This window comes from Carcharodon carcharias, chromosome 8 (genome assembly GCF_017639515.1).
Source record: "Carcharodon carcharias isolate sCarCar2 chromosome 8, sCarCar2.pri, whole genome shotgun sequence".
In the NCBI taxonomy this organism is placed as follows: domain Eukaryota; kingdom Metazoa; phylum Chordata; class Chondrichthyes; order Lamniformes; family Lamnidae; genus Carcharodon; species Carcharodon carcharias.
In genome coordinates this window covers 164,506,510-164,525,939 of record NC_054474.1, presented here as the reverse complement: position 1 = coordinate 164,525,939, position 19,430 = coordinate 164,506,510, and the positions used below count along the sequence as shown (strand labels likewise).

Sequence of the window (19,430 nt, the reverse complement as noted above, 5' to 3'; positions counted from 1 at the left end):
GTAAATCAATCATTTGCACAGCATTTATAAAAGGCAACGTGTGCCTCGAGATCACTGGCCTTCGACACGTGAGTGTATCACAACAGGGAAAGAGTGTGCTCCCACTCCACATCAGGCAAACATTAGTGTGGGCTTCTCAGTACATTTGTTTGGAACATCTGTCAGAAATCTGGCCGATCCAAGAAAAAAAAAGCATCATGAAGGATTCCGGGACTGTTTTTTTGGGAGGGAATCAGGCATTCTTCGGTGTTCCTGTATTTGAATGCTTTGTTTTTTGCTTCCATACGATGACACTATTATGGGAAAAGCTGGGAGGAATTACTGAAGGGGAAGCCGCTTTTGTTTACTTTCTGGCTCTTCAGCACTTGGGCTCAGTAACTCCTCCAATTTCATAAAATCACAGGCGACAATAAAATCAGGAATTAGGCAGCACCATTTTAGTTTATGCTGGCATGTCGTGTCCCTCTTTCCCATGCATCAGTAGGTTGTCAGCCAAATCGCTTTGGGGTGAAAGGTCACCGTGCCTATGTCTCCAGTCATTTAAAGCTGTTGTCAGTAACGTCAGTAAAATATAATTAAAGATTGTCACTTTGCTACTGTTGGGATAAATTAAGAATTAAAGACTGACGCACTTCAATACGATTTATAAATGCTGTGCAGATTTGTCTCCTTTTTAGACTCAGATGGACTTTTTTTATTCAATCGTGGGATATGAACATTGCTGGCAAGGCCAGCATTTGTTGTCCATCCATAATTGCCCTTGAGAAGGTGGGGGTGAGCTGCCTTCTTGAACCGCTGCAGTCCATGTGGTGTAGGTAAAGCCACAGTGCTGTTAGGAAGGGAGTTCCAGGATATTGACCAGCAACAGTAAGAATGGTGATATATTTCCAAGACAGGGTGGTGAATGACTTGGAGGGGAACTTGCAGGTGGTGGTGTTCCCTTGTGTCTGCTGCCCCTGACCTTTGAGGTGGTAGAGGTCACGGGTTTGGAAGGTGCAGTCGAAGGAGCATTGGCCGGTTGCTGTAGTGCATCTTGTAGATGGTACACACTGCTACCACTGTGTGTCGGTTGTGGAGGGGTTGAATGTTTAAGGTGATGGATGAGGTGCCAGTCAAGAAATTTGTCTTGATTGGCATTGGGTTTCTATATCCTAGCAAGTGGAGAATTTCTATCACGCTCCTGACTTGTGCCTTGTAGATGGTAGACAAGTTTGTGAGCAATCAAGAGATAAGTTACTTGCTAGAGAAGTCTCAAACTCTGACCTCCTTTTGTAACCACAGTATTTATATGGTTGGTCAATGGTAACCCCCAGAATATTGATGGCGGGGGATTCACCGATGGTAATATCATTGAACATCAAGGCGAGAAGTCGTAATTTTCAAAAAGGTTGTCAGAAATTCTTTTGCTTCTTAGGTTTTGATGCATCAAAGTGTCACAATAATATCACATCATTAGGGATTACAATTCTCTGGGAAAGAAACAAAGTTTGTTCTGTTTGCCGGAGAGTCTTGGGAGAAATTCAAAGAGAAAGACAGTGGAACTCCTAGACAAGTTCTAAGTTGTAGCCATGATGGTACTCCCAAGCATATTTCACATTGATCCATGTCAAAGTGTACATGCCATGTGTCTACCCAAATTGCATACGGCATCCAGACTGTCTGATAAACCACCTACTCATGTATCATCATCAGATTTCAAGGTTGTGTTTGCTCTATTCCAGAAAGTCAGTGGATGAAGGATAGTCTGGGTCCTGATGGACTTCATCCTAGGATCTTAAAGGAAATGGCTAATGAAGTAGTAGATGCGTTGGTATTAATTTTCCAAAATTTGCCACATACTGGAAAGGTTCCATCAGACTGGAAAGTAGCGAATATAATCTCTCTATTCAAGAAGGGAGGGAAGCAGAAAACAGGAAACTATAGGCCCATTAGGTTGACGTCGATCGTGGGGAAAGTGTTAAAATCGATCGTTAGGGAGGTTATAGCTGGACACTTAGAGAAATTCAAGGTAATCAGGAAGAGTCAGCATGGTTTTGTGAAAGGGAAATCATGTTTAACCAATGTACTGGAGTTCTTTGAAGGAGTAACATGCGCAGTGGCAAAAGGGGAGCCTGTAGATGTGATGTACTTAGATTTCCAGAAGGCATTTGATAAAGTGCCACATCAAAGATTATTGCAGAAAGTAAAAGCTCATAGTGTAGGGGGTAATGTTTTAGCATGGATAGAAGATTAGCTGGCTGGCAGAAAACAGAGTGTGCATAAATGGATCTTTTTCTGATTGGCAGAATGTGACGAGTGGAGTCTAACAGGGGTCTATGCTGGGGCCTCAACTTTTTACAATTTATATCAATGACATAGATGAGGGGAGTGAAGGCATGGTGACTAAATTTGTAGATGACACAAAGATAGGTGTTGTGAAAAGGACATAAGGAGCTTGCAGACAGAAATAGATAAGTTGAGTGAGTGAGCAAAAATCTGGCAGATGGAGTATAATGTGGGAAAATGTGAAGTTATTCACTTTGGCAGGAAGAATAAAAAAACAGAGTATTACTTAAACAGAGAACAGCTGCAGAATTCCGAAGTGCAGAGGGATCTAGGTGTTCTAGTGCATGAGTCAAGAAAAGTTAGTATGCTGGTACAGCATGTAATTAAGAAGGCAAATGGAATGCTATATTTTGTTACGAGAAGAATTGAACATAAAAGTAAGGATGTTATGCTTCAGTTATACAGAGCATTGATGAGACCACATCTCAAATATTGTGTGCAGTTTTGGCCTCTTTATTTAAGGAAAGGTGTAAATGCATTGAGGCGGTTCAGAGGCAGTTTATTAGATTGAAACCTGGAATGAGTGGGTTGTCTTATGAGGAAAGGTTAGACAAACTGGGCTTGTTTCCACTGGAGGTTAGAAGAATGAGGGGTGACTTGATTGAAGTATATAAGACCTTGGACGGTATTGACAAAATGGAAGTGGAAAGGATGTTTCCTCTTATGGGTGAGTCCAGAACTAGGGGGCACTGTTATAAAATTAGGGGTTTCCCTTTTAGGACAGAGATGAGGAGAATTTTTTTTCTGAGGGTTATGCAACTTTGGAACTCTGCCTCTGAAGGCGTTGGAGGCAGGGTCACTGAATATTTTGAAGGCAGAGGTAGGTAGATTCTTGTTAGGCAAGGGAATCACAGGTTATCAAGGGTAGATGGGAATGTGGAATTCGAAACAAAAACAGATCAGCCATGATCTTAATGAATGACGGCAGGCTTGAGGGGTCAAATGGCCTACTTCTGCTCCTGTTTCATATGTTCAATAGCCCTAGAGCCAATCTTTTTACTCAGTCTTACATTTATTTACAGAATGAAACATTACAAGCATACACCTCCTAACTCAACCACATGCAGTTTCAGTAAGGGTCTCTTATATGTGAAGTGAAACCCCAATTAATGCCTCCGCCTGTACATAATTAAACACAATTGTTATACAATTAACAGTGTTCCCTATACCCATGTCCAAATCATCTCAATATACCTAAAACGAACCTAATACTAACCTGTGTGGTAAATTGTGCTGACTGGAGAAAAATTGAAACCAATGTCCATTTAGCCTAAATCTTCCTTTCCTGTCCACCATAGAAAACTTTCTATCTTTCCTTCTACTTTCTATGCAGAAATATATCCCTGAATATGTTCCAAGCCTCTTGTAAGTCACCTTAGGAAATGAATTTTGAAAATCCACATATATTCCATCAACTGCATTGTCTTTGTCTATCCCATCAATCAGTTCCTCAACAACTTTACTACATTCATCAAGCATGACTTGGCTTCAAGAAATCCATGCTAGGCTGACCTTGATTAACCCATTCATTTAAGTGCCCTCTAATTTTACCTTACATTCTGGATTCTAAGGACCATTAAACTTATACTGAAATGATAATGCTGAATGGTTAAACATCTCCAGAACCATGTTGTTCATGTCTTATCCCATGCTACATTTCACTAATGTCATACATGCCCTGTTCTTGTCAATTTCAATTGGTTCCTTGTCCCTCGGTGCATTCAGTTTAACGCTCTAATCCTCATTTTCATATCAGTTAATGGCCTCACTCCATCTTGTCTCCTCAATCCCAGCTTGTATCCTCCGTGCTTTCAATTCAGGTCTCCTCTCTGTTGCCCTCCTTCCACTCCACTCCACTGCTTCAGCCACCACAGTCTGACATTTTGGCATTCCCTCCCACCCTGCATCTCCACACTTCTCTCTCTAAAAAAACCCTTTGACCACATTCTTCAGTCACTTCCTGCTGTCCTCCAATCTCCTCCTCTAAGTTGGTTTGGGATTTTATTTTGTATGAAAGAAATGTTTTTGTTCTGGAAATTAGCTAAATATTTACAGTTTGCATTTCTCTAGTGCTAACAATAAGAACTTGATCGTAACCAGAACAGAACAGTTGGAACTGAAACTACTGATATCTCATTGTTAACTAAGGACATTGGTCCTGATTCTGTACAGGGTATCAGCAGCAGTGTTTATACAGTGTACAAAGAGTGCAGCCAACTTGTAAATTATTGCATAACTCTCTCTTTTGCCTTTCTTTCTCCTTCCTGTTTTCTGTTTTTTAATTGTACCTTTTTCATTTCTTGCACTTCTTGTTCCACATCTTTTCACTTTTTTAGTTTATATTTGTATTTCCTTCCTTGCAGAGTGAGCCAATGCGTAGAAACGAGAGAGAATTGATGATAACTTTTTGCTGATTCACAATTTTATTCACCATTAAAGTGCCCATGACGGTTTGAATAGCTGGTTAAGACAGTGAACTGAAGAATTATCCAGGTCAGAAAAGTTTCAGATCCAGTGTTTGCTTCATACTGAGTTAACTGATATTATCTGTAATAAAGGCAGATGTGCTACATTTAGCCTCATTGTACCTGTTTTATTGAGATGAAGGATCCTGCACTTGATTGTTCCTACTTGATTGCTATGGAGTATGTACATAGGGAGAGGCTGGTCTTGGGTGTGAAGGGTTCTGCAGTTGAATACCCTGCTGACCTCAGCTTCTACCTGAAGAAGAGCTGCACTGCTATTTTACCAGAAAGCTGACTGGGCCTGTGAGTTGTATCGCAGCATAGGAGAGATGGGGAGAGACAGGAAAATATGTAAGTCAGGTTAAGAGTACATCAAACTATTCCTCTGCTCAAGAAAAATATACCAATCAGATCAAACTTCCACCTTAAAACTGAAAGCTTCACAGCTTCTGCATTAACTCACCCATGACAGGCTAACAAAGCCCCCACAGTCAAAGATCAGCACACGCATACGATATGAAACTGGTCAAAAAATTCAGCATATGTTTAATTTTTAAAAAACAGAGTGCCTTACAAGGCAGACATAGCGAAGATGTTTCCATCTGCAGAGGAGGCAAGAGCTAGGAGCCACAAATATCAGCTAGTTGCTAATAAATCCAATAGGGAATTCAGCAGAAAGAAAGTCACTGCAGTCTCAAAGGGCCATTGGCCCTCTAATGAGATGGTGGTGAGTTTAACCTGAGGGTCACCACACCTCAAGCAAGGGGAAGGCTGAGCCTTTGTGGATGACCTCAGCCGGTACAGGAATTGAACCTGCGCTGTTGGCGTCACTCTGCATCACAAACCAGCCATCCGGCCAACTGAACTAACCACCCTCCAATAAACATTCAACGGCATATCCACCATTCCTTCACTGTCACTGGGCCAAAATCCTGGAACTCTCTCCCTAACAGCACTGTGGGTGTACCTATACGACAGTTCAAGTAGGCAACTCACCACCAGCTTCTCAAGGGCAATTAGGGATGGGCAGTAAATGCCAGCCCAGCCAGCGATGCCCACATCCCGTGAACAAATAAGAAAAAGATACATCTTTACTCACCGAGTTGTTCGGATGCAGAACTCACTCCCAAATGGAGTAGTTGAGGCAAATAGCATAGATACATTTAAGGGCATGTTAGACAAGCACAACGGGAGAAAGAAATAGAAGGATATGTCAATGGGGTTAGATGAAGAAGGATGTGAGGAGCCTTGCCTGGAATGTAAACACCGGCAGAGACCAGTTGGGTAGAACAGCCTGTTTCTGTGTCGTAAGTACCACATTTTTAAAATAAGTTCTGTCTTTGTGAAACTTGGATAGTTAGACACAAGTTTATTTTGACTTAAGCTTAGGGAATGTTTCCAGCCCTGTCCTAACCCCAAATTATCCTAAATATACCTTCTGCATATTACTGATTATATGTGGGTGCCCTGGCTAACTAAGGGGGTGGGAAAGTTGATTTTTTTTCCATTTCCTATTTGATGCTGTAAGATTTTATTCTTCAATTTCCTCCCTGTGACATTAATAAGAACAGAAACATGCAAACCAAGAATAATCCTTCTAAAATTTTCTGACTGTAGAATTTTTGTCAGCACAGAAGAAAGGTATTCAGTTGTGGTTTAAGATAGTCTTTTTGTTGCTTTGCGAAGTATAAGTGTGGCTGTGGCAATGTTCATTAATGGCACCCAGTTCACATCAGTCTTCAGAGTGAGTTTGCTTATAGCTCCCATTGTGAGAAGTTCCAACTTCTGTACTGTTTACACAGTTGTGGACATCGGGGAAAACCAGTACTGAGGTGAAGGCACTTCCCCAGCAGTACTGTTCCCACGTATCTATGAATAAGCAGCACAGATTAGGGAGAACAACCAGTACAAATATTTACTGCTCTGAGCCTGTTAGTTGGCCATTGACACTGTCATTGCAATCATCATAATATCTTCTAGAATTGTGAAACGATACAAGTATTTGCAATGTATCCAGTATTTGAACCAGTACGAATCTGTAATTCAAAGAGATGAAACACGCTGTAGTTAATTAGAATTATACAGTGGCTACAGCATACAAGGAGGCCACTTATCCCATTGTGTCCGTACCAGCTCTCTGCAAGAACAACTCATCTAGTCTCACTGGTCCATCTTTTCCTCACAGCCTTGCAAATTTTCTCTCTCCAGATAATTATCCATTTCTCCGTTGAATGCTTTGATTGAATCTGTCTCCACCACACACTCTGGCAGTGAATTCCACACCCTCCTCACCCGCTGCGTAAACAAGTGTTTTCCTCATGACGGCTTGGCTTCTTTCACTAATCACCTTAAACTGGTGTCCTCTGGTCTGCGATCCTTCTGCCAATGGGAACAATTTCTCACCATCTACTCTGACCAGACCACCTTTGCTTTTGAACACCTCTACTAAATTTCATTTTAATCATCTCTTCTCCAAGGAGCCCAGCCCCAGCTTCTCCAATCTGTTCATGTAACTGAAGTTCCTCATCCCTGGAATCATTCTCGTAAATCTTTTCTGCACCCTCACAGATGCCTTCACATCTTTCCTAAGGTGTGGTGCCCAGAATTGGACATGTTACTCTAGTTGAGGCTGGAGCCAATTAGTCTCACTGGGACGAATTGTGTAGCAGGAGGTATGAGATTTTTGAGAATTGCATACAGTATAATCCCTAAATGTTCTCTGGAGTGTCACAATGCATCACATGACCTAACCAACATCTCTGGGGTTGCCAACTATGTTTAAATGTATTCCTGGAGGTTCCATCACATGACTTGCCTGCACGCTCCAGCCATTAGTCGGCCACTGCAACCATCCTTGTGACATTCTGCCTTCCTGCGCCAACTGGAAAGCAAAAAGACTCATTACCCAATTGGATGATGTCAGCCAAACAAACCTTTTCCCCTTTTTGAATATTTTTATATCTGGTGAAGAGAAATGTCCAAAGAAAATGAAAAAAGAAATCGTTTTTAATGTCGCGATGATTTTTTTCCCCAGGGTTGCACGCAACAGTGTCCTGGAGGTTGATCTTCAATTCCTGGAGAATCCAGCCTCATCCTGGAGGGTTCGCAACTCTAAACATCTCGCGGTTTCAAGTCAAACAGCTGCCAGTCCCGGTCATTTAAAACTAGCCAGAGCCACACTGGGAATGCAACGCAAGCGAGCAATACTTGTGTCAGCAGACAGTGTGAAATTAATTGTCCCGTATCATTACAACCATTTTTTTTTTAATTTGAACCGAGCGTTTGATGTCTCCGCAAGGAGCAGTGTTCTTACTGGTGGAAATGAAACTTGATGCTTAAAAATAGGAGCAAGTTTCCAGTGTTGCCATTTCCAAGTGTAAATGGAAGAAAAAGTGGGGAGAATGTCTGGCAAGGATTCAGACTGACAGCACCACTCGTGACACAGGGCTTTCACACTGTTTTTAAAGTTTTCCCCTGATGGAGATAAGGACAGACCAAATTATCCACAATCGTACAAAGATTCTGCTGCCTGGGAGACACCGCAGATGCCACTATCTCTGAGGAAAACCAAATCCCCTCCGTTTTCTTTTTAGCAAAGTCGATACAGTAACATTTCCAAACATTAATTCTCGCTGTCCTCTCTGTGGCCACTGAAAATATTGTTGACGCGGGATGGCGAAATTCTGTTTCCATTGGCTAAGACATCTTACAAACTTACCCTTCAAGCAGCTTGCCCTACGCAGGAATGGGCAGCGTATCCACTGCAGCCTGCCCATATAGCAACTGTACGCGCACTTACAACTGATAACGTCATTGACTAAACTTGTAAAAGAAAAGTTAAGGAAAACGTATAATCTGGAGTTTCCTCACCTCTTATTGTGAGCGGCCTCGAGCAGTCTCTTTAAAGACAGCTGGCTAGGCCTCTTCTGGAGGATGCCCCGGCTCCTCTTCAAAATTGCTGCCATGGATCTTTTACATCCAATTGAGAAAGTAGACCGTTTAACATCTCATCAGAATGATGGCACCTCCGACTGTGTGGCAATGTTTTTTTTACTGCGCAAGAGAGTCAGTTGAGTTCTTACCTTAAATCTCAAAGCTGGTCCCGCTGAGGAGCTGTGTTACATTTGGGCCCTAAAACCGGCATTCTGACCCTAATCTCCATGTCCAAGGCACCTAACGCCTGCTCCAGGTAAGCGTCTTGCACACGCAGAATCTGGCACATTTCTGGGGCAGTCCAGAATCTTAACTTGTCATCTAAAAAATGGACACGGTAATTTGTTATTGACTAGCAGATTGACAGGGCCAAGATAACCTACAAATTCATCAACAAAAGAACTGCATTTTATACAGCCTTTCACATCCTCAGGACCTACTAATGTGCTTCACAGAAAATCACATACTTTAAGTGTGGTCACTATTAAATGCAACAGCCAAATTGCCCACTGCAAAGTCCACAAACTGCATAAGATGATCTGTTCTTAGCTAATCTAACTTTCTGTGATGTTGATTGAGGGATAAATATTGGTCAGGACACTGGACAGAACACCCCAGCTCCTCTTCATGGATCTTTTACATCCACTTGGGAGAGTAGATGATTTAACATCTTAGCAGAAAGATGGCACCTCCGACTGTGTAGCAAAGTTTTTACTGCACAAGAGAGTCAGTTGAGTTCTCACCTCAAGTCTCTAGATAGGACTTGAACCCGCTACATTCTGCCCCTGAGGCAAGAGCGGTTCCAACTGAGCGACAAATGTCGGGTTGTGATCCCGTTCACTGAATGTGCACACTGAGCATTTCCTCCATGCAACATAGAGGCCAACCTCTTCTACTAACCCTTCTCTCCTGTCAGCTAATTTTTATCCTGAACTAAAGCAAAAAGTTCTGGAAATATGCAGCAGTTCTGTCAGCAGCTGCAGAGCTAAAAGATGTGTTAATATTTCAAGTACAATCTTTCTTTGGACACTCGGAGACCGGCTGCATATTTGCAGGATTTACTCTTCACGTTTTGGACTTGTCAAGTTTCCTTTTTGGTCTATGTTGCTCACTCAATCTTGTTAAAAACATTTATTGTAAGGAAAGGATGTGCAGCCGAATTCAAAACCAGTAATAGTATGGCAGCAGATGTGGAAAATGTGAAGATATGTAATGACAAAAAAATGAAAATATTTATCTTTATAAATAATAAAAATTGGGTACGAAACATTGGAACACAATCTTTGAATCGGGATTGTTGTTTATGGAATGATATTTTGATTTATATTGTCCAAAGCCCTTAAGTGCATCACAACTTGACCCCCTCTCAAGCTGTTTGGTTTGTAAAATAGCAAAGGAAAAGACATATTTTCAATGTGCTTTACATATTACATACAATACACAGCAAAGAAGTAGATCATTCCGCTCAATTGGTCTATGCTGGTGTCTATGCTCCTCACAAGCTTTCTCTGAGGCTTCCCCATAGTAACACAACTGGGCTCGCTGCTGGATTAGGCCCAGGCCTAGGGTTTAAGCCCCTTAGTGAGACAAGAGGGTGCATCCCTAACCTCCCACCTCACTCCTCTTTTTAAACTAATAACATCCAAATAGCTGAGCACCAAAAGAAACTTAGCAGTGGACCTGAGCTGTGGAAGCCTCCATAGATTGGAAGGTCTGCGTTTGGATTGAGATGCAATTGTGTTCTAAAGGTCCTACCTGGTTTGCCATAGTCACGTGACCTCTGCCATGAGTCACTGACCGGAAGCAGCCATGTTACATTCAGTTCGAATAAAGACAGAGTACAATAAGCATTTTACTCTTTGAGCTTGTAACAGTCTGCAGGGGTTCAGGAGGTATCTTGAACAAATATGGACACAACGTTCACTCTGGTTGTTTCAGAAACTTTCCCAACCAAACAATATTCAGCAGCAACCAGAAAGTCCCAGTGCTTGTTTTTAGCAACCATGCTCTTGCTTGTTGTTCCACCTCCCCCCGCCCCCATTAATCCCTGCCAGGGGGTTGAGGGTGGGATGCTGGCCCACTCACTGGCGTATTCGAAGCAGCGGGGGCTGGTTAAAAAAAAAAGTCAGTGGCCTGCCGAGCGCCATCCCACCCACCCCTGACCTTTCTCCCATATTACGGTGAGCAGAGAAGGCATCAGCCGTCTGCCCTGAGGCCTACTAACACCTTTAAGTGGCCAAGTAATGGCTATTCAAGGGCCTTATTCTGCCTCCGCTATTTTACATGCAACAGGGGAAGGCAGAGGCAAGGAAGGTATCCCAGCAGCCTTGACTGTGCAGGCTGCTGTTCGTCAAGAAGGAGAGGTAGGTAGCTCCTTTGGGGGCTCCCTTGTACCCACTGGAGGCACCCTACTGCCCCAAGATCAGACCTCTCCCCCTCCATATAACCCCAGCTCCCCTCACTAGCGTCTCCCAGCCGGGCCAGCTTGTTTTAGCTTCACATTCCTAACCTTATGTTGGGAAAATGTGATTTTTGTTGTAAGAGATTGTATTAAACCGTATTTCAAAACATTTTTTTTAAAGATTTAGATTCTGATCCTTTTAAAAGCAGAAGATCCCAAGAAAGTCCGAATTTTTGTCCCAGTGGGCTCTGTTGGGTTAGCTGATTTCATTTGAAATAATATAAAGATACTAGACTCATCGTAAAAAGGTCTCTGAGTTAGAGAAGAGAGAACATTCACTCCGAGTTCCTACTGAGGGTTCCCAACTCTGGCTGGACAGATTCCTGGAGGTGTCATAACATGACCCTTTGCTTCCAACTCACCCACCAATGCCCTCCTGCTATTGGTCACCCAACATGCCAATCTTCACAGTTCTGACACCGATTGGACCTATTCATTACCTGATTGGATGATTCTTAGCTGTCAGGCAACATTTTCTTCCCCCCCACTCCCCACATGTCCAACATTCTTATAACTTTTAAGTAAAAGTGTCCAAAGAAAATTGCAAATAGAACACATTATTTTTTAATGCCCCTTTGCTTTTTCTTCAGGATACTGAAAGCAACTTCCTGGATATTACTAATGAATTCCTGGAGACACTAGCACATTTCTGGAGGATTGGCAACCTTATTCCTCCCCTGACACTATCCATTGACCTTGATAGAAAGGTGAGGATAGGACTGAGCTCTGCTCTGGTGTCCTATGTAGTCAGTTAGGCTGCTGTTACCTATGGAAACATACCCCAACATGAGTTCGCATCAGTAGAACCACATCTCAGCATGAGCCAGTATCCATGGAGTCATAACTAGGATAAGTCAGCAGCCTTGTCGCCACAACCCAATACAAAACACAGCCTTTAGGAGAGGCAGGGAGGATATTGGAAGCACAAAATAAAAGTGAGAGAGCAACAGAGGTGTCAAAGTAGTTTTGATATTCCAAGCTATTGTATGTACAATTCTAAAGAGAGATCAAGAGCAAAAGGACTTGTGGGTATATGTGCAAAAAGCATTGAAAGTGGCAGGGCGAGAATGCAGCCAATAAAGCATATGGGAACCTTTGCAAAGTCCGCAAGTGTGACCCTGACCTCCCAGTCGCTTGCCATTTTAATTCACCATCTTGCTCTCATGCTCACATTTCAATCCTCCGCTTGCTTCCAGTGAAGGCCAATGGAAGCTGGACGAACAGCACCTCATCCTCCGATTTGGCACTTCACAGCCTTCTGGACTCAACATTGAGTTCAGTAACTCTAAACCATGACCTCTGTCCTCCATTTTGATTATGTTCCCCGCAAGTACCAGTCTATATCTTGTACTCATGTTTTTTTTCTTTCAGGCAGTGCAGATCTTTACTGCTACCAACACTTTCTGCTATTTTGCTTTTAGACAGTGCTGACATTTATTCTGCTATTTACACATTCTGCTATTTTGCTTTCAGACAGTGCTCACCGCTATTCTATTAACACCTACTCTGGATCAATGCTTTGTGTCCTTAATATTATTATCACTCCCTTTGCTTTGTGTTCTGTGACATCTTCATCACTTAATCTCCCCCACCATCTAACCTATCCCTGACATTCCCTTTTGCTCCACCTGCCTCTTGCCACCCACCCCCCCGACCCCCCGCCACTTTGTCAACAGCATAAAACCTTCCTACTTCTCTCCAGTTCTGAAGAAGAGTCATATTTGACTTGAAACATTAACTCTGTTTCTCTCTCCACAGACGCTGCACTGCCAGACCTGCTGAGCTTTTCCAGCACTTTCTGTTTTTGTTGTGGGATCCTGGGCTTTATAAATAGAGGCATAGAGTACAAAAGCAAGGAAGTAATGATAAACCAGTATAAAACGCTGACTTGGCCTCAACTGGAACATTGTTTCCAATTCTGGGCACCACACTTTAGGAAGGGCGTGAAGGCATGAGAGAGGTTGGTGAAAAGATTCATGAGAATGGTTCCAGGGATGAAGAACTTCAGGTACGTGGATAGATTGGAGACGCTGGGGCTGTTCATCTTGGAGAAGAGAAGACTAAAAGGAGATTTCCCACAGCTGCTCAAAATCATGGGCAGAGAAGCTAGGGAGAAACTGTTCCCTTTGGCAGAAGGGTCGAGAACCAGAGGACACTGATTTAAGGTGATTCGCTAAAGAAGCAACGGCTACATGAGGAAAAACTTTGTTTTTGCAGTAAGTGGTTCAGCTCTGGAATTGACTGCCTGAGAGTGTGGAGGAGGCAGATTCAATCGTGGCTTTCAAAAGAGAATTCGATAAGAGGGCTGCAGAGAAAAGGCTGGGACCGGAATAAGGATAGTTGCTCTTGCAGAGAGCTGGTATAGACATGATGGGGTGAATGGCCTCCTCCTGTACTGTAACCATTCTATGATTCTATCGGCCAGTCATGCAATAATAATTTAGTCATACGTGCAAATGTCACAGGAAGAAGTCTTTGTTTAAATTGACATGACATATGCAGTAGTCAGTGAAATCATTGTGCCAAGTGGTCAATTGAAATGGAAACTGAATATTTTTCACATCTCTAGGAAGGACTTCAAACGTTTCAGTAAGTGTCCTCTCTGTCCAAAATAAGTATTTTAGCATTAATCAGTTCCCTTTTTATGTTGTAGAAATCAGTAGCTCTCAAACTGGGGTCAGTGGACGCCCCCGAGGGTCCACATAGACACTTTTCAGAACGTTCACAAAATACTGTGATAGTACAGGCTTGGAGCTGGAAGCAGAGTGAGATGACCAAATGTGCAATGCAGAGTGGGGTAGCTGTCTCTCACTGGGGAGAGCAGAATACCTGGAGGAGACCTCAGAGCAGCAAGAAAGTGGAATAGCTATTTTCTTAGCAGCAATGTTAAAGCACCCTTTACATGCAGCGTTTTCATATTCATAAGGCACTATAACTTAGATGGTGGGATCATGATTATTAATCCGTGTGAAAAGGGGCTCTTCAGCCAAAAAAAAAAAGTTTCAGAACCACAGGTTATATATCATCATCTACTGAAAAATTTCTGTACTTCTTGTTGGGTTGTCTTAGTTCCTACTGGGGGGCGAGTGAGATCAGACGTGTAGATAAAAACAAAAAACTGTGGATGCTGGAAATCCAAAACGAAAACAGAATTACCTGGAAAAACTCAGCAGGTCTGACAGCATCGGCGGAGAAGAAAAGAGTTGACGTTTCGAGTCCTCATGACCCTTCAGCAGATGTTGAAGGGTCATGAGGACTCGAAACGTCAACTCTTTTCTTCTCCGCCGATGCTGCCAGACCGGCTGAGTTTTTCCAGGTAATTCTGAGATCAGATGTGTGTTCGATGCTTGATGTTCCAAAGATAAACAAATGTCTTTACAATCAACCTATTTGATATTACTTGGAAGAGATAGTGTACTTCCTACTTACCCCCTGGAAGACAGGTGAACATTTTTCTGTTTTCCTTACTGTGATCAATGAGTCTACACAAATGTAACTGAAGCCTTGTGTGTCTTTTTTCTTTCTTTTCACTCGATATACAGACTATCTTTGAAGATAGAACCAGGAAACAGTTCTCCTCGTCTGGTCTCTTCCAAAGAGGATCTAGCAGGTAAGACAAAGGATTTAAGAAATTAATCCCCCTTGGATTTCTCTGTCTGCAAATCTGAAGAGGCCATAACACAATCTGTCTGCAAAGTCATACTTCATATATCACACGCAAAGTATCAGCAAATGTAGGCAGAATGATTTCAGCAGCACATCCTGCCTGCCCTTAATTATAGGAATTGTTTCTTTCCTGCAAGTCAGGTTACAGCAAATGTAATATGGTTAACTCAGACTAAAAGAGCAAAGCGTTAAACAGGCAGGGATTATTTCTTCGTGGCTGATTTCAAAACTTATTCACGCTGCTTGAGGCGTCTGAGCGTTGGACTATAGTTTTATCGAGGACGTTGCAATGTTTGAACTAAAACCTGACAGTAAAAACAAAATTACCTGGAAAAACTCAGCAGGTCTGGCAGCATCTGCGGAGAGGGACACAGTTAACGTTTCGAGTCCGTATGACTCTTCAACAGAACTAAGGAAAAATAGAAAAGGGGTGAAACATAAGCTGGTTTAAGGGGGGCTGGGACAAGTAGAGCTGGATGGAGGGCCAGTGATGGGTGGAGATAACCAAAAGATGTCACAGACAAAAGGACAAAGAGGTGTTGAAGGTGGTGATATTATCCAAAGGAATGTGCTAATTAAGGGTAGAAAGCAGGACAAACAAGGTACAGATAGCCCTAGTAGGGGTGGGGTGGGGTGAAGGAACCGAAAAAGGCTAAAAGGTAGAGATAAAGCAATGGATGGAAATACATTTGAAAATAATGGAAATAGGTGGCCTTTTTCAATTCCTTCATCCCACCCCACCCCCACTAGGGCTATCTGTACCTTGCTTGTCCTGCTTTCTACCCTTAATTAGCACATTCCTTTAGATAATATCACCACCTTCAACACCTCTTTGTCCTTTTGTCTGTGACATCTTTTGGTTGTCTCCACCTATCACTGGCCCTCTATCCAGCTCTCTTGTCCCAACCCACCCCCCTTAAACCAGCTTATATTTCACCCCTTTTCTATTTTTCCTTAGCTCTGTTGAAGAGTCATGCGGACTCAAAACATTAACTGTGTCCATCTCCGCGGATGCTGCCAGACCTGCTGAGTTTTTCCAGGTATTTTTGTTTTTGTTTTCGATTTCCAGCATCCGCAGTTTTTTGCTTTTAGTTAAAAAGCTGACAGTGCCAGAGCGCTCGAAATAATCTTGGCTCTGGTTAATTCATCCAAAAAAAAAAATCCAACAGAAGTTCAGCTGCTTGGTTAAAGGCAAAATACTGCGGATGCTGGAAATCTGAAACAAAAACAAAAAACGCTTGAAAAACTCAGCAGGCCTGACAGCATCTGTGGAGAGAAAGACAGAGTTAACGTTTCAAGTCTGATTGACTCTTAAGAGTCATACAGACTTAAAACATTAACTTTGTCTCCCTCTCCACAGATGCTGTCAGACTTGTTCAGTTGCTTGGTGAAAAGTATGTTTCTGCTGTGTAATATTATGAGGTTCAAAACACAAGCATTTGTTGCACACACACACACACACACACACACTGGGATTTGGAACGCTGGGTCGCAAAAAGGAATAAGAAGTGATTTGCTGGGTAAGTATATATCTTTTACGCCCGTGCTCTGAATGGCCCAATGCTTTTTCTTTCCAACTGCAAACTTAATTTCTTATTAAGGCCTCCCTGTAAGTCATGGAGAGCAATTTCTGCAGTGATGGCATGAATCAAAGTAATTTTCACATTGGAGTTAAGTGTTGTTACCGTTGTAGTCAGTTTCGAGGCCATCATGTATGTACGTATTCTAAATGTAATGGATGGCGTGTGGTAAGTAATAAGAATATGGATTAATTGAGAAGGTCTGAAGGGATTCAAGAAGCACTTGTGCTTGTTCTTATGGTTTATGGCGTTTCTGAAAGATGGTTAAATTACAACATTTTATTGCTCCCTTTTAATAATTCCTGGTTAGGAGGAGGAAGTATGAGTCATTTCCTTGCTGGGGGATGTTCCTTTAACTCAGTTTCCAGCACAGATGCGTGGCAGCTCAAGGACAAAGAATATCTGTTAAGCAGCGTTAATTGATGGAGGTACCATCGGTAGAAATAAATCGTCAAATTTTTGAATGATAACAGGTGCTGAAGAAAGCAGTCATAATCAAAAAAGAGACATTATAATCAGCACATTTGGTTCCAGACTGAGATTCCGGGGCTGTATCATGTATTAACTACTTATTGCAAACAACTGATTTCATTATACTGGCACTTTCTACAAAAGAAGACTGTAAACTGTAAATTATGACTTGTGGTTTGTGGCTTTGCCTATCTTGCAGTAAACCCCATATTTTGGGAATGCCTATTGAACCCTCTGTCTTTGTGCAGCCTTTACACAGTCACAGCCAATTTCATGTGCTTTCAACAAAAGATTTACTTACATACGTGTATATATATATATATATATATGTATATAAAATCCAATGCTATTAACTGATTCCCAGATGTTTACCCACTGACTGAAGTGCTCAGCATTCTTCAGATGTTCTGCTGATCCTTGTTCATTAGATAAGTGGGGACTGAGCTTACCTACAATAAATTCACCCAGGGATTTGGGGAACACACCAAAGTCACACGGCGGACTGAGTGGCAGATTTATTATTCCTCCTGCCAGTCCGGAAACTCTCGTCTTTTTCACTGCCTACACGGTTTCCCGGCACAACTGCAATAGTTCCGCAGTAAATCATGCCCCACGCAGTGATTTTACACCCGGTGCCAGAACTTCGAGTATTAGGAATTTGTGCCTGGAGATCAGGGTGCTCATTCCATGGTGCCTGCTGCTTTACATCTTTTAATTGCAATATACAGTAAATAAGGTGGGCTGCAAATACCCTGCATTGAACTCCGTGCCCGAATTATTGCATTGTGCTAATGTCATAAGAACACACAAAATGGAAGCAGGAGTAGACCACATGGCCTGTCAAGCCTGCTCCACCATTCAATACGACAGTGGCTGATTTTGGGCTTCAGTTCCATTTTGCTAGCTGTTCCCCATATTGCTTACCTCCCTGAGAGACCAAAAATCTGTCTATCCCAGCCTTAAATGTATTCAGCGATGGTCCATCCATAACCCTCTGAGGTAGAGTATGCAAAAGATTCACAACCCTTGGAGTGAAATAATTTCTCCTCACCTCAGTCCTAAATGATGGGTCAGTTATCCTGAGACTTGTGCCCCCACGTTTTAGACTCCCTGACCAGTGGAAACAATCTCTCAGCTTCCACCCTGTTCTAGCCCCTTCAGAATGTTGTAGGTTTCAATGAGATCTCATTCTCCTAAATGCCAGAGAATATAAGCATGCCAGTGTAAGTCTGCAGCATGTGTGTTGTTTATATAGTCCCTTGAGCAGAGTAAAATATCCATAGAGACATTATCAAATACAATTTGACTGCTGAGCCACATCGAGATATTACAGTGGGTGACCAAGAGCTTTGTCAAAGAGGTAGATTATATAGAGCATCTTAAAAGAAGAGGGAGAGATAGAGAGGTTCATGGAGAGAATTCCAGACTTTAGGAGTCAGGGCAGATGAAGGTACAGCCACCAATGGAGTGATAAAAATTGGCAATGCTCAAGAAGCCAGAACTGTAAAATCACAGAGTTCTTGGGGGTATTGGGGGTCAGGCTGGAAGAGGTTACAGAGATAGGGAGAGGCAAGGCCATACAGGCATTTGATAACATGGATGAAATTGAGGCATTGTTGGACCCGGAGCCAATGTATGGGTGAACAGGACTTGGTACAAGTCAGCATCTGGACAGCAATGTTTTGAATGAGCTCAATTTTACAGATGGCGCAAGGTGAGAGAGGCACCAGGAGAGTTTTGGATTGATACGAGAGCATGTGTGTAAAATTGCCTTTATGCTTCCAGGATGTATTGTGGGATGTCACTCTTCATCAAACCATTTGTCCTGTTAGTTGCTATGTGGAGCTATGAATGTTGAGTTGTTCCCAGGTATGACACCAAGGGATCAACACTCCAAGCAATACACTGAATGGCATTGCCAGAAAACACAGAGCCAAGGCAATAATCCTCACTTGCACCCTCCATGGTGCACAAAAGCAACATTTCAGCAGAGTTCAAATACCTCTGGATTAAACCCACAGGGAAAGAAACAGCTGAGCAGGTTGGCCTCGCCTTCTTAGTAGACAGAGCACCATCAATCCCCCCTTCAAATTCAAATTCAGTTTGAGGGTGAGCAACTTGGGTCCCATACCAGTGTCCTCAACTTAAATAAGGGCAATTACAGAGGTACGAAGAAAGACCTGTCTAAAGCAGGCTGGGAAAATAGACTAAGGGGAAAGTAAGTGGATGAGCAGTGGCAGACATTTAATCAGATATTTCATAACACTCAGCAAAAATTTATCCCGGTCAAAAAGAAGGACTTGATGAGAAGGATGAACCACCCATGGTTAACAAAGGTGGTCAAGGAGAGTATCCAATCAAAAACTAAAGCACACAAAGCAGCAAAAACTAGTGGTAGGCCAGAGAATTGGGTGTTTTTTTTAGGAACCAGAAGCAGATGACTAAAAAGCTAATAGAGAGGGAGAAAATTGATTATGAAAGTAAATTGGCAAGAAATGTAGAAACAATTAGCAAGACCTTCTACAGGTA

The 19,430-nt window shown here is 42.4% G+C and overlaps 1 protein-coding gene across 3 annotated transcripts in view; it reads left to right on the top strand.

Moving 5' to 3' along the window:
• Positions 1 to 19,430, top strand: part of ralgps1 (Ral GEF with PH domain and SH3 binding motif 1) — a 758,811-nt gene that overhangs the window by 603,637 nt on the left and 135,744 nt on the right. For all 3 annotated transcript variants that reach the window (XM_041193970.1, XM_041193968.1, XM_041193969.1), the window contains exon 12: positions 14,727 to 14,794. In XM_041193970.1, coding sequence (XP_041049904.1) covers positions 14,727 to 14,794 — 68 coding nt within the window. The remainder of the gene's footprint in view (positions 1 to 14,726; positions 14,795 to 19,430) is intronic.